The sequence below is a fragment of the Portunus trituberculatus genome, chromosome 30 (genome assembly GCF_017591435.1).
Source record: "Portunus trituberculatus isolate SZX2019 chromosome 30, ASM1759143v1, whole genome shotgun sequence".
Taxonomy (NCBI): Eukaryota; Metazoa; Arthropoda; class Malacostraca; order Decapoda; family Portunidae; genus Portunus; species Portunus trituberculatus.
In genome coordinates, this window is record NC_059284.1 from 2,587,209 (window position 1) to 2,602,492 (window position 15,284).

The 15,284-nt window shown below is 41.0% G+C and overlaps 1 protein-coding gene across 1 annotated transcript in view; it reads left to right on the forward strand.

Moving 5' to 3' along the window:
- The first annotated feature begins 5,815 nt into the window (after nt 1-5,815).
- Nucleotides 5,816-15,284, forward strand: part of LOC123510799 (trafficking protein particle complex subunit 11-like) — a 101,043-nt gene continuing 91,574 nt past the window's right edge. Inside the window, exons 1-4 of the mRNA XM_045266178.1 lie at nt 5,816-6,170; nt 10,656-10,744; nt 10,845-10,978; nt 13,728-13,897. Of these exons, the coding sequence (XP_045122113.1) occupies nt 10,669-10,744; nt 10,845-10,978; nt 13,728-13,897 (380 nt within the window). The 5' untranslated portion in view covers nt 5,816-6,170; nt 10,656-10,668. The remainder of the gene's footprint in view (nt 6,171-10,655; nt 10,745-10,844; nt 10,979-13,727; nt 13,898-15,284) is intronic.

Sequence of the window (15,284 nt, forward strand, 5' to 3'; positions counted from 1 at the left end):
CTAGTCACTGCAACATACATGAATATAACAGTTATTTACAGAATGGGTGTGTTGACAGCTAAGCAAGTCTTGGCTTAGTGATGAGACCTGTCCAGCCATCAACTTACATAAAATTCTAGAGGTAGTTTCAAACTCAACACCTTTGAGCAAGTGGAGGTGCCTCTGGTATTTTGCCTCTGCCAGTTGATGGTACCTGAGTTGGTTTTATGCTTATTTTCCTTGGAATGATTACTGTTTCCGTGTCAGAGACCCGTCTTTGTGTGCTGAACGTATAACAGAGGTGATAGTGTCTGGCATGGAGGTGTACATTCCTCATTCTTTTTCTAAATGTAAACCTTCTAAACCTTGGTTTAACCCAGCCTGTTCTCGTGCTATACATGATAGAGAGGTTGTCCACAAAAGGTACTTGAGCCTTCCATCTTCTGAATCTCTTGCACTATACATTTCTGCGGAGAATCATGCCAAGTTTGTTCTTCATCTTGTCAAACACTCCTTCATGAATAGAAAATGTCAAAATCTTTCAAGCTCTAACTCCTCTTGAGACTTCAGGCATCTAGCCAAAAAGACCACTTAGTAAAATATCAAAAAGGGTAGGACTGTGGAACCCTCCAAAGTAAAGGATAGGCTGAGGATAAGCTTCCACCAACAGAGACAGAGAATGTGTGGTCTACCAGAAAGCTTTGGAACCATCTTAGAGGGACTCCATGGATGCTGCAATTTTGTTGAGGATTCCTCTATGGGAGGTAGTATGAGAAGCTGCTCATATGTCAATGAATACAGCCATTAACACAGTCTTGGTCTGATATGTCGTCTGGATGGTGTGCAGCAGAATCTTGAGGCTGGCCAGGCCTCCTCCGCCTTAGGCAGCTGCCAGGGTGAGTGTGTTGTCCGTCCCCCTTTGTCATTTTTGTACCATTTACTTATTTGTTTTGTTGCTAGAATGAGGTCTGTCAGGAATAAGACTTGCAAGGTGTGCAACTTCATTGGCAAGGTTAATGCTGAGGAAAAATGTGGGAGATGTGCGGAGCAAAGTAGTGAGGTTCTGTGTGGGGTATGTAGCCAGGAGGTGGAGGACAGGGATAATGGCCTGCAATGCGACCTGTGCCAAATGTGGCTACATGCCCAATGCGAAAAGGTGGGAGTTGGGCTGTATAGGGAACTACAGAAGGAAGAGGAGATGCCTTGGGTGTGCACTAGGTGCATCGCCCAGGCGAAAAAATATGCGGAGACGGTGAGGAGGATGCGGGAGGAGAGAGAGACTATGGTGAAGGAACAGCACAGGCTAGACAGCGAGATCAAGGCGCTAATGGAGAGTCTTGGTGCGGTGGAGAGGGAAAATAGGTCCTTGAGGGAAGAGGTGAGGAACCTGAGGAAGAGTCAGGAAAGAGAGGCCGAGGTCTTCAAGGCGGGGACAGAGGAGGCTGGGAAGACCTATGCTAATGTAGCTAAGGATATGCTGCCTGCCCCAGCCAAGCCTGGGGTAGCGGCCACAGCGGACTCCATCAGGGTTAGTGAAGGGGCTTCACCTACCCCTCCTGGGAAAGACCCAGAGGTGGCAGTAGTGGCGGAGGTAAGAGGTGCTGAGGCCCATCCTGTTGCCAAGGAGAGGGCGGCTGTGGCGGCCCTTCCCCGAAGGGTACCCCAGGGTGGAAAGTCAAAGTGGCCCATAGTGTGTGTGGGGACAGTATGGTGAAGAGGGCCCACACGTACATGGCCATGAGGGGGGAGAAGAGCAAGCTGGTGAGCTTGAGTGGGAAAGGTGTAGAGGAGGTGGTAGAGGCAGCTAGGGAGAATATGAGAGGCCTGCAGGAAGGCATGCTCATACTCCAGGGAGGTGGCAACGGCCTCAGGCAGCTGGGGCCGGAGCAGACAGTCAGGAAGGTGATGGAGTGTGTGAGGGAGGTAAAGAGGGAGAAGAAGGTGCGAGTGGCAGTGGTTGGGGTGTTGGGTAGGCCGAAGGAGAGCGGAGGATATGAGGAATTGAGGAAGGAAACCAATAGGCTGCTTAGACAGGAGGTGCTAGACCTAAAGATAGAATGTAGCAAGAGGAAGGGACTACGGCGTCAGTTTCCTAGACTTGGACGGTGCCCTGCCACTTGGAGTGTATGACAGGGACGGTGTACACCTGAATAGTGAGGGGGACAGGAGGATGTGCAGAAGGTTTCTTGAATGGGTGACCGCGACAGAGAGATTGTGTGAGATGAGGGAAAAGAGGCAGGAGTGTGAAAGGGAGTGACTGACGAGAGAGAAAGGGTGTCTGAGGATAGGATGTGTGAATGTGAGAGGATGGGATGTTGGAAAAATGGAAGACCTCAGCAGGGAAATGAATGTATGGAATGTAGAGGTAGTCTGTGTAACTGAAACCCAGCTAAGAGAGAGAGTAGAACTTGAGTCAGAGAGTTTTAGAATGATAGGTAAAGGTAGGAGTAAGCAGCAGAGGAAGGGGGGAGGGGTTGGAGTAATGGTAAGATTAGATGCAGGCGTGGACATAGAGGAGTTAGACGTAAGGGAGTGTGAGATGAGTGAGGATGTTATGGCAGTGAGATTAGAGTATAAGGTAGGTAGGGACAGAGAGAAAATAATATTAATTGTGTGCTACATGACCGTTGAAAGAGCAGAAGCGAGAGCTGAGAATGAAAGAAAATATAGGATTATTGAAAGGCTGGTACAAGAGAATAAGAATGAAAGAGTAATTGTGATGGGGGACATGAATGGTCATATAGGAATATTGGGTGAGGAAGTAAATGGTAATGGACAATTGTTATTAGATTTTGTGGAGAGGAATGAGCTTGAGATTTTGAATGTGACCATGGCAGAGGGTAGAGTGACATGGTGTGGAAAGGAAAGTGAATCTGTCATTGACTACATGGTGGTTAACGACAAAGCGAGGGAACGAGTAAAAGGCATGTGGGTGGATGAGGAGAGAAAGATTGATGTAGCGAGTGACCATAATGTTATGGTATTGGAGTATGAGTGTGTGAAGGAGAAGGTAAAAGTGACTACACAGGGGAAGGGAAGGTGGAAAGTTAGAGAGGCAGACTGGGATAGTTTTAGAGAAGCGATAGAGAAGATGGAATGGAAGACTGATGAGAACGGGCCACAGACAGAGAGAGGAGTGGATGAGTGTAATAGGAGTCTAGTTAGGAAATTAACCATAGCCGCAGAGGAGAGTATTGGTAGGACAGAACCAAGAGGTAAAGGGAGAGAAAGGAAAGGGAAGAGGTGGTGGAACAATGAGATAGACAGGGCGAGGAAGGAAAGAAGGCAACTGAATAGGAGATGTAGGAGCCTTAGAAGGTACAGACAGAACAGTGAGGTAGAGAGAATAGAGTATGATAGAGTGTGGGATGAGTATAGGAGTAAGCAGCAAGAGGTGAAGGCATTAATCAGGAGGGCCAGAGGGAATGAGGAGAGGAAAATTATTGAGGAACTTAGGAGAAAGGGTGAAGAAGGAGGTAGGGAATGGTATAAATTTTTAAGAGGAGAGGAAGGTAGTAAAGTAGACCATGTAGAAGAGTTAGTAGTGAATGGAAGGAGAATTAGGGAAAGGGAGGAAATGATTGGAGAGATAGAAGAGTACTGGAAAACTATTGGAGGAGTAAATGAACCAGCTAGGAACTTAGGAAACATCACCCTAGATAGGAAAATAGAGGAAGGAATGAATGAAGAGATCAGTATGGAGGAGATTGAGAGGTATGTGAAGAAACTAAAGAGAGGTAAGGCTCCGGGTATCGATGGGATTCTGAATGAATTTTACAGAGAGGGTGGTCGAGGAGTGATTGAGGGGCTGCATGAGTTGTTTGGAAGGATCTGGAGGGATGAAAGAGTGCCTGCAACCTGGAATGAAAGTAGAGTGACACTTATTCATAAAGGAGGTAGTAAAAGTAGGAAGGAAATTAGGAACTATAGACCAATAGCAGTGTGTGATTCAGTGTGTAAGATATTCTGTGGTGTGTTGAATGAAAGACTGAGTGAAGTGATAGAAAGAAATAGGGTAATGGGTGAGGAACAGAATGGGTTTAGGAAGGATAGAAGAGGTGAGGATAACATGTATGTAGTAAATGAAGTGATAGGGAGAGCGAGAAAGGACGGTAGGAAGAAGTATTTAGCTTTTCTAGACATAGAGAAGGCTTATGATAGAGTAGATAGGAGAATGCTGTGCAAGGTATTAGAAAAAGTTGGGGTGAGTGAGAAGATAGTGAGAATCATTAGGAGTATGTATGAGAATACAAGAGCGGTGTTTAGTATGGGGGGATCTGGTGACTGGATGGGTGAGTAATGAGAGAGGAGTGAGACAAGGCTGTGTTCTTTCCCCTTTACTATTTGGCCTATATGTGGAGGAGATGGCAGCGAGAGTGAGGCGAACAGGATTAGGAGTGAAAGTGGGGAATGATGTGCTGAGCATTCTCCTGTATGCAGATGATGTGGTGGTCCTTAGTGAGCACCATGCAGAGCTGCAGGAAATGCTGAACGCTGTGAGTGAGTATGGAAGGGATTTTGACGTTAGATTCAGCAGGGAGAAGAGTAAAGTATTAGTAGTAAATGGGGATGCATTAGACAGGAACAGGACATGGATGCTGGGTGGGGAGGAAATAGGAAGAACAAAGGAGTACAAGTATCTGGGTATTTGGGTGGATGAAAGAGGGTGTGAAAGGACCAAGCAGGAAAGAATAGCACGGACTAACCAATGGGTGGGGAGGCTAGGTAGTGTAGCACGGTGCAGGGCAAATAAGTATGAGGTAGTTAGAGGACTATGGAAGGGAGTAGCTATCCCCAGCATCATGTATGGTTTAGAAACAACAGTGTGGACTAGGAAAGACCTGAATAGGCTAGAGGTTCTGCAGAACATGACAGGCAGGATAGCGTTAGGTGCCAACAGGTATGTGGCAGTGGAGGCGATCAGAGGAGATATGGGATGGAGTACATTTAGAGAAAGGTTAGCTAAGGCAGTGTTGAGGTATAGGGTTAGACTGCAGAGGATGGATGGGAGTAAATGGGCAAAAAAAGGTGTACGAATGGAACGTGTATGGACAGTGGGCACAGGAGTCGTTTAATATAGAAATTTGGGTGGGTGAAATAGGAATGCTTGTTAGAAGAGCCATAGGACATGGAAGTGTAGATGCGAGTAAGAGAGAAATCAATAGGCGTGTGGAAGAGAAAGGAAAAGCAGAGTGGAGGAGGGGGATGAGTGAGAAGACAACGCTAGAATGGTATCGGAGAAAGGACCGGCCTAGGTGTGAAAGTTTTATGATGGGAGCCAGGGGAACTGCTGTTCAGAGCCAGGACCAAGTCCCTGGAGGTGAACAGCAGGGTGTATAGGTGGAAGAATGGAGGAAGCAAGGTGTGTGAGGTATGCGAGACGGGTGTGGATGAGACAGTAGAACATTTGATGCTGGAGTGTGAGGGGTATGGGTGTGCAAGAGACAGGATGTTAGGTGTAGTGACAGAAGAAATAGGAGTAGAAGCATGTAGTGAGATGAGAGAGAGAATGCTAGGGAATGGATGGAGTACCTGCTGGGGCTGTGTGTTGAGAGACAGGTAAATGGTCGGGTGATTGAGGGTGTGAAAGATTTCTTAGAGAGTGCCTGGAGGGAACGTATGAGAATGATTGAAAGGCAGGGACCCCTCAGGGACAGGGATGGGGATGGGGAACAGGTGTGAATGTGATGAATGATGAGGAGGGGAGGGAGGAAAGCTTTAATGCTTCAAACTTCCTGCCCGCTCTTCCATTTCCAGGTGTGTATGGGAGAACGCCGATCCAAAGGTTACACCGACAGCAAGTGCTGGGTGACTCCCAACTCAAGCTCAAGCTCAAGACCATCTAAAAACCCCCCGGATCCACGCCTTTGCTCCTTACTGGCGGCAGTGAGTGTAACTCCGCCAAGACTCTCAACCTCACCAGGACCTTCCTACAGAAAACAAGTCAGCTCCACCGCATATAGCCTGAATACATCACCACCGCATACTTCATCTTTGGGACACTAGAGACTGTGACACACAGCCTGCACGGCCCCAAGAAGAAGAAGAAAGTGGTGTTATTTATCTGGTTTGCTGCGGAAGAAATCGGGTCAACTAATCCATCTGCGACTTCCTCACGGGTCATACTGATCTTTAGGGTCATCGCGCCCCACACCAACAACCTACATCTTCGCCTGCTGAGCCTCTCGCCAGTAAGTTACCTGCAGTGTTTGTTATAAAGGCGGTGTGTATCTATCCTCTAATAGAATAGTTATATATTTTGGTATTACTGGATAAAGCTGTCAGTATCACTGACACGAAAAAATTAGTATACAATTGGAAAGTAGACATTATACGGTAAACATTTACCGGGAAAGGTGACAATATGACAGTTAGTAAACAGAAAAACATTAATTATTTTGATGCCTAGAACACGGAAAGAATACTCTTGACCGTCGGAAATCCTTTACAAATATTACATAGGTTTGGAAAAAGTGTCACTAGCCTGAACCGGCCTCTTTCAGGACTCGTCTGGGAGTTTCTGTGAGTATCTTAGAGTAAGAGAGTTTTGTTTCAAATACAGAGGTTTTAATGTTCTTTGCATATTTTAATGTTCTTCATACCTTGTTTCTCGTGATGATATTAACACTTTTAAACATTTACTTGAAGCTCATTCATGATTAAGGTTGCCAGTCACCATGAAGTATGCGTTGCTGCTTATGATACACTTTCCAGCTATTTACGTATTTCACGTAGTAAATTCTTCCTGGAAAATTTTCAACTAAAATCTGGTGCATCAGCAGAGTGTGGCTTTCCACTTCCTTTCGTTATCTGATTGGAGGCAGGAGGCCCACCTGGTAATTGATGCATTTTAACTAAACTTATCCCAAACTAAACTTAACCTAAGCTAACACATTGCTTAACTTAATGTAGAAATTTTTGTGTTCTATGCATAACTTATTAGCATTGAAATTAATGGGTCATTTGCCTGAAAAGTGTATAGTAGAAGATTTCTGATATCTTTTGGGTTCTACTACATTTTTATACAATAAACTCTAGATGGTTTTGGCCACCCTTAGGTTATTGTTCTTAGTGTATACAACATTTCCAACATGTACGCTACTTGCCGCAAATGAATAGTAACACTGCAATAGGTCCAGGTCTGTTGAGTTTTCTTTAAGTCCATCAAGCTATGGAGCTGGGATTTGTTGGTAACTGCTGAATAGGATTCTTTACTGGGGGGCAGGGTGTAGGGGGCTGTAGTATGTTAGGTTAGGTTTATGTTAGAGTTGTGTTAGTGTCCTAGTATGGGTTTGCAGCCCCCCTGGCTAAAATAAAAGATCATAAGATCATAGTTACGTAAAATTTTCCTAGATTTAGGAAAATTCATCTAACACAGGGAAATTCCCTTAGAGTTTTTAAAGATCATATACCTATCACTCTTATATGCCTCCCCCACTCAAAACCCCAGATTCCCCAAAGGTCCCAAAGCTTGTTGGAGGGGTTGAGGGGGTGATTGTAGTGATACGGGGTATTGTATTAAACTATAAATTTACCATCTTTTGCAACACATATTAATCAATTTAATGCTCTCCCACCCAAAAACCTTGATATCCCACAGATCCCCCAAGACTGTTGAAAATGAGAGGTAAGGATAAGTTTGAGTTTGAAAAAACAGTCTTAACTTGATAAATATTAATTTGCGATGGAAATTATATATACCATCATTCAAATCAGTATATTTCTCACCAGAAAAACATGTCACATCAGATATTTGTTGGTTGGGTGGAAGTACAAATTGAGAAAGTGTCTTTGAAGGATAGCTATCTGTTTTCCAGCGGTGCACTTCTTTCTTGTGTCAGTGATAGCTACTAACGGGAAACTAGTAATTCCCATTTTCCAAAGACATTTTTCTTTCATACACTTTTCCTCAGAAATTACTCTTTTAGTATTAATGGGAATAGATGAGTTTTGTGCAGGACACAAAAATCCCTGCATTTAGTTAGCTTATGTGTTAGCTTAGGTTAGGTTTAGTTAGGGGTTAGATTTAATTAGAATGCATCAATTATATGCATAGAACACAAAAATCCACACTTTGATATAGATTTGGGATTTTTCCAAAGTCTAGGGAATTTTTCTGAAGGATTTCTGATGGTCTGGAGTCTTCTTTTTGTGTTCTAAGCATCAAAATACAATAAATGATGCATTCCTTGCAACTTAAAGTCAGACTGATGATTTTTCCATATACGTATACTGAATTTTACCTTTTTTTACCCATCTCATGTTGGGAGGTGATTATTTTATTCTATTTTTTTTTTATTGTAGATAGGTTTTGAATGAATCAACAAACCGCTTTTAGAAATTTTATAAGGAATACGGTAAATGTAAAGGTTGTGGCCCTGTTTCCTATATTTTCAGGCAGATTAGAGCCTAGAACTAAGATAGAGTTAAAATAGAACCATATGTTGCCTCTTACCACCAAAGTTGCAGTACTGCTCATGCTCTTTGTAATGTTGACATATTTTGATCTTGATCTTGCTGCTGGCATCATACTACAAACTTAACCTAACCTAACCTAACCTAATTGACAGTTGACAAATTAATGTGAAACAGGGTAGGTGTGTTGCTCTGAAGGCAGGACTGGTAATATTTGGGATCAGGTCAAGACAGCCCCTAACTATGACAGCTGTCCTGAATTGTCCCACAGTAGTGGCCCAAATTTTGCTAGGGCAAAAATGAAATCTAATTTCTATAACTTCATGATGGTAATTTGATTATGTCTTTCCATGTTTTGTTGACATTTTCATTCAATCACACATCATCAGTATCATCATCATCATTTTCCTTTAATGTCTGCATTTTCTCATTTAGGGTGGGGTTGGACAAGAGATGACTGCTTTCTGCAACTGGCAATCTTGTGTCATATGTTCTTTTATTCCCAATAGATATCCTTCGTCACACACTAGCATATATATATATATATATATATATATATATATATATATATATATATATATATATATATATATATATATTTGTGTGTGTGTGTGTGTGTATAGGTATATCTCAATTTATGCATGTTTTTGTTTTATGTGTGTTTATGTTTTAGTCCAGCCATGTTGTTCCACTTCCACCTTGCCTGTGTTACAATTACATGTTTCACATTTGCTAAGCATTATATTTTTGACCTTTGTAGGTTATTGGTATTTATTATTTGTGATCTTTCTAGGTTTGTGAATATGATTCCTTTCAAAAATATGAAAGAGAGTTATTACAGGTATAGTTTACCAGGAAACATAAAATAGTTTCACATCAAGAGAAACTAGACATCATAGCCAAGGTTGAGGCAGGGAGAATCTCTAATAAGTAGGCAGATTTTACTCTATTAATGAGTCCACAGTGTGTAACATGGTGAAATGTAAAGACGCCATAAAGAATGCAGTGCAGGAATGATTGATATGGGAGCCCTTATGGGAGGTTCTCAGGAGTCAATCCCTTTCCTGCACAGTAAGGGAGGACACCTGTAATAATGATAATGATAATAGTAAATAATTGATAATGAATACTATACAGTTAATTGGAATTGTAGTATATATGTACTGAAAATGTACATAGGGAATGGGGGAAAGGCTTCAGAATAGTACAGTAATCCAATGGTTTATATCTTGCACAATAGTGGGGATCGCACTGAGATGGTATCGGTCCATGTGTATTGCCTTCAATTGCAAATCCTATTCTGGTCTCTTGTGGTACAGACTGAGCAAGGTGCGTTATTGGGGAGCAAGTGGTGTAGGTCGGGGTGACGCAGCAGTCTTCTTGCAAGATTCTCCAGGGCCTCTTGATGTGGTAGACAGATTGGGCAGACTCAAGGTGGTCAACGCATTGTGGTAGTTGGTGTAGGCAGGGCCGAGGATGACCCTGCATGTCTTCTTAGCACGTTTTCCATCTGCTGCTGTTGAGTAGATTATGCTGGGGAGGCACACATGAGTTTTGGGGAGGATGAAGGCAAGGTACATCCCTCTTAATGCATCTGTTGGCGTCCCTAGGGATTTGATACTTAGCAGTACACTCGACCCTTGAAACAACGGACAAATGCGTGCATGACCCTGTCCGTAGATTGCAAAAGTACGTAAAAAACTGTATAAAATGTACGTAAAATACTGTGTAATTGTGGGAAGGGTACAAATGCATAAAAAAGCCATGGTAAGCACTGGACAATGTTCGCTGTTGGTTGAAAACGCACGGACTGAAGATTAAACATGGCAGCCATCAGCTGATGATGCGACCGACCCGCCACCTACTGGACAATAATTTACCGGGAACGGACAATCGCGTGCATTTTAATATTCGTCCGTAGACTAAACCGGACTGCAGAATTTGTCTGTAGTTTCCGAAATCCGTTGATGTGAGGTCCGTTGTTTCGAGGTCGAGTGTATATACTGTACAACCTGTAGGCCACTGACCTGACTGTGGTAGTGACATACTGCTTCCAGGTCAGCTTGTCATCTGTTGCGACACCAAGAAGCTTGGGTGACTGGACCACTTGGAGGTGATTAGGGCCCACAGTGAGCTGGATGGGAGAAGGCACTGCTGCTGAGGAGATACAGAAGTGCATCACCACATTCTTGCTGTAGTTGATTGTCATCTTGTTCTCCTGGGTTTTGCCCATTAACAGCATATTTTCAATTCAATTTCAGTTCCTGTGGTAAGATGGAGGATGACTTTGACCCATATGGCCTTCCTCCAGAAGTGACCACCCAGCCTCATGCCCTCATTGGGATGTTGGGTATGTGATAAGCATCAAATGAGCCTTTTGTCACTGACTTGAATTATAATTGCCCAAAATAAAGAGTTTCCGGTAGATGACTTGATTTCTTTTGTTACAGGACTGGACATATCAAATAAGACAACACACAAAGCTGTATGGGAAGCATTTGCTCTTAATCGTAGGACAGATCGGACCCCGTTGCATTTCTGCCACTTGAATAATGACTTTCAAATGCCTCCTATGAAACAAAAGGTGAGTGTTTGGAAGGTACTGTACATTTCATATTTAAAAATAAGAGAATGTGGTGGTAAATTTTTTCAAGATTAAGAGAATATTTATTTATTTATTTTTTAATATAAGAGCCACTGACCTAAGGCACCAAAAATTAATGAGGAAAATTAAAGGCCCACTTCAAAATAGACAAATCAGATAACAAAGTGTAAGTGTGTTGAAACTACCTTCTTGAAAGAGTTCAAGTCATGGGAAAGAGGAAATACAATAGCAGGTATAAAGTTCTAGGGTTTACCAAAGAAAGGAATGAGTCTTGGCAGAATAAGAGCTTAGAGTAAATAGAAAGCTTTGTTCAGTAAGGCTGTTGAAGGAGAGGCACCATTCGATAAGATGAGCATGACCAAGATTCAGTAAAAAAAAAACATTTTGAAAATTTTATTAAATTAATTAATTTATTTTTATTAATTAATTAATTTTTTTATTCATAGTGGTACCCATATCACCACCCAAGCCCATCTTTGGTGTAACCACCTAGAACCTGGGTATCATGGTGACATGTAGGTAACTTTAAACCACTCAACAAATGGCATAGCTTCAAAGTGGTATGTGGTTTGATTCGAACCTACACTTGGACATCTGCCCGATCCCATGCTCACCACTTTATCACTACACCTCTGCTTCCCTAAGGGCAAGCTGTGACTTAGCCCTTGTGTTGTGAGACAAAGGAAAGTTTTTAGTAAGATTATATCTGTCATTGGAAAGTTCACTTTGATAGATTACAAACTAGTCCAATACTTCAAACTACACTAGGAGTGCTTATCTTTTTGGCGGTGTCTATGGTCTCCGAGACTCCCTTTCAGATTTATGAGGTTGACGATGTTTTCACGTATATATTTTTTCACAATGCAATATATCCCGGTTAAGTTGGACCAGAATGAGTCAGGTATCTAATAAGTTGAATACTTTCAGGATCATATATATATATATATATATATATATATATATATATATATATATATATATACTAAAATAAAATTTGCAATTTTTTGTTTGCTTATTTATTTTTTCACAATCTATCCCGAGTGCACTAGTAAGCATTTTTTGCCTTTTGATTGAGTAATGTTATGCCACTAGGCTGTACTGCCTAAAATATTCCTCATAGTTCTTACATTGTCCACATCATTTGAGTTGTCCGAACTGCTAGAGAAGCGAAACAGGGTTTTGTGCTGTGGCATTACCAATACCAAAATCAGCATTTACATAGCTGACAGCTACCATTAGGCAGTGTCTACCTACCTCAGCTTTCATTCGTATAAGAATTATATTTCCAGTGTGTGTGTGTGTGTGTGTGTGTTTACCTAGTTGTATTGTACAGGATTCGAGCAGAGCTCATAGTATCCTGTCTCCATATCTCCATTTATCTAATTTTTCCTTAAACTTATGCACATTATGTCCTGTAACAACTTCATTATCCAATGCATTCCATTTTTCTACCATTCTGTGTGGAAAACTGTATTTTCGAATATCCTTCACACACTGCCTTATTCTGATCTTCTTTTCATGTCCTCTTGTCCTTCCATCTTCTGTCAACAGCACCAGGTCTTCTTTGTCTATCTTTCAATACCATTTACTATCCTATACATTGTTATTAAAGTCTATCTTTCAATACCATTTACTATCCTATACATTGTTATTAGGTCCCCACATTCTCTTATATCTTGTAATGTTGGCAGTCCCATTTCCTTCAGTCATTCTTCATATGTGAGGTCCTTTAATTTTGGCACCATCTTTGTAGCAAGCTTCTGTATTCTTTCCAATATTCTTATATCCAAGGCTGGAATATATGCAGATTTAAGCCTTGGACATATCATGCTTGTGATTATTTTTTTCATCATATCTTTGTCCATGAATGAAATGCCACTCTTATTTATATCAGTCAACATTTTATATGATAGTCCAAATTTTTTGCTTATATATTTTTTGGGGCTCAGATTTTCCTGTATGATCACTCAGATCTTTTTCCTCTCTATTCTTCATTATTTGTTCCTCTCCCATCCAATAGTTCCATACCAGTCTTCCCTTACTCTTTCCTAGTTCCAAAGTGTTTGCCCACCTGTGGGTCACATCACATACCATGAAAAATCTGTGACATCCTTTCTATATGACCCACTGGTGGACATACTTTATTTGTTGATATTCAGTGTGTCTCTATACTGTACTATATTTTTCCTTTCCTAAATTTGTTTACATTTTTTGTCTCTTTATTTTGCATATTTAGAAAATTAATGTTACATGGTTTTATGGTCAACTTAGTTCAACAGAAGAGAGAGAAGATAAAATAAGATCATAAAGATGATATCAGGAAAATTATGAAATTATGAAAAGATAAATAAAGGAATTTGTTGAAGCTTATCAAGGAAAGTCCAATTGTGATATCTCAGTTGAGATTATTTGTTCTGTCCAACTCTCTAATACAAGAATTAACCAGTATTCTCAATCATTCATACCTTTTTCTAGTAATCTCTGGAACTCCTTGCCTGCTTCTGTATTTCTATCTTCATACAACGTGACTTCTTTTAAGAGGGAGGTTTCAAGACATTTGTCTCTGTCTTTCTACTAATTCTTTCCAATCTTTTAGGGAACTTGAATTTGAAGTGGGAAATGGGCTTTTTTTTTTTGTTGTCATTGGCTAATTTCCCTCTTCCATAAAAAAAAAAAAAGTTTGCTTGACACTACTTTTGTTTGTTGTAAATGTTTTTATATATTTCAGAGACAGTCTTATGAATGGTATATTCCAAAAGGCATTCTCAAGTCTAACTGGATACCCAAGTACCTCTACCATGTGCCAGCTCTTGTTGTCCTGTTTTATGACCTGGATTGGAATGACAGCTGTTGGGCTGAAAAGAAAAATGAAGTTGCTGGTCAAGTTCAGTCTCTCAAGTAAGCACTTAAGTATTGAACATGAATTATAGGTATTGTGGTATTACATCTGTCTTACATTCAATTCTCAGCTGGTTGGGGATGAATTTGTAATGTGTACTTTCATAATGTAAATCTTTCACCTTGCTCAATAAGAGAGTGGTCCTAAAGCTTTGTTGCTTAGGTGTACACTTATGACACATTTTGGACATCGACAGCACATTAATCCTGTAGTCAGTGCAGTGCAGGCCTATTAGAAATGCTCAAATTTAATTGTTAAACTGATGTTATCCCGTGATGCTGTGGTTGTTTATATAATCAGTGACAAGTTTTTGTGGTGTATATTTAGAATTTTCATTGTGCACTTCCTTTCTAATGTGTTTTATTGATCACGGGGCACTTTTGCCTTTCATCATGAGGACCAGGTAGGGTCTCATTGATATTTGTAATGTAGGAGATAGTTGGCAGCTTTTATGGTATGTTGTGTAGAAAGTGTGCACTCCACAGAACATAGTGGTGGAAGAGAAAATGGAGGTTGTAAATTTAAACTACAGTGGACCCCCAGACTTTGAGGGAGGCTCGGTGGTGTAGTGGATAAGGTGGTGAGCGTGGGATCGGGCAGACGTCCACGCGTAGGTTCGAATCTCACCACGTACAGCCTTAAACACTTTGCCATATGTCGAGTGGTTTAAAGTTACCTACATGTCACCATGACACCCAGGTTCTAGGTGGTTACACCCAATATGAGCTTCAGGGGTGATATGGGCCACTAATGGGCGGAAGCTGAACAGCGCTTCCCATACACTCTTCAAGTGTGCCTACAGGTGCTATAGGCTTCAATGTAAAAAAAAAAAAAAAATGATTTGTTCTAGAAGGCTGTTAACCCCTTCCCGGCGAAAATGGGACTTTTTGTCAGATGGTCCATATATAGACGTTTGTTCTTATTTTACTGCACTAAGTTGTAGCATCGTCTATATATAGACGATTCCTTACAAATAACAAAATTCATAAAATAAATAATTATTTGGCATCTTAACTACCCAAACACTGGTGAAAATTATCTATCAAGGCTGGTCACCGCTTGTGGTTTCTTGATGGTAGATGTGCTATGCATTGAAGCTAATACTGGAAATTTTTGCATTATTTACACTTTTTTTTTATCATTAGCCTATCATGTCTAAAAATGAATAGTACAAAACAAGTAGGTATGTGAAAAATACGAAGAAAAGTGGAAGTAAATTATGTACATCCAGGTCACAAGTCCTTGATGTGAGTAACTAAAACATTCAAACAAACATATTGACATATATTACCACCAATGAAACACAAACAACACTTACATATAGATTCAATTGTTTGTTCAGTTTTGCGACAGTCTACATATAGATTCAATTGTTTGTTTTGTTTT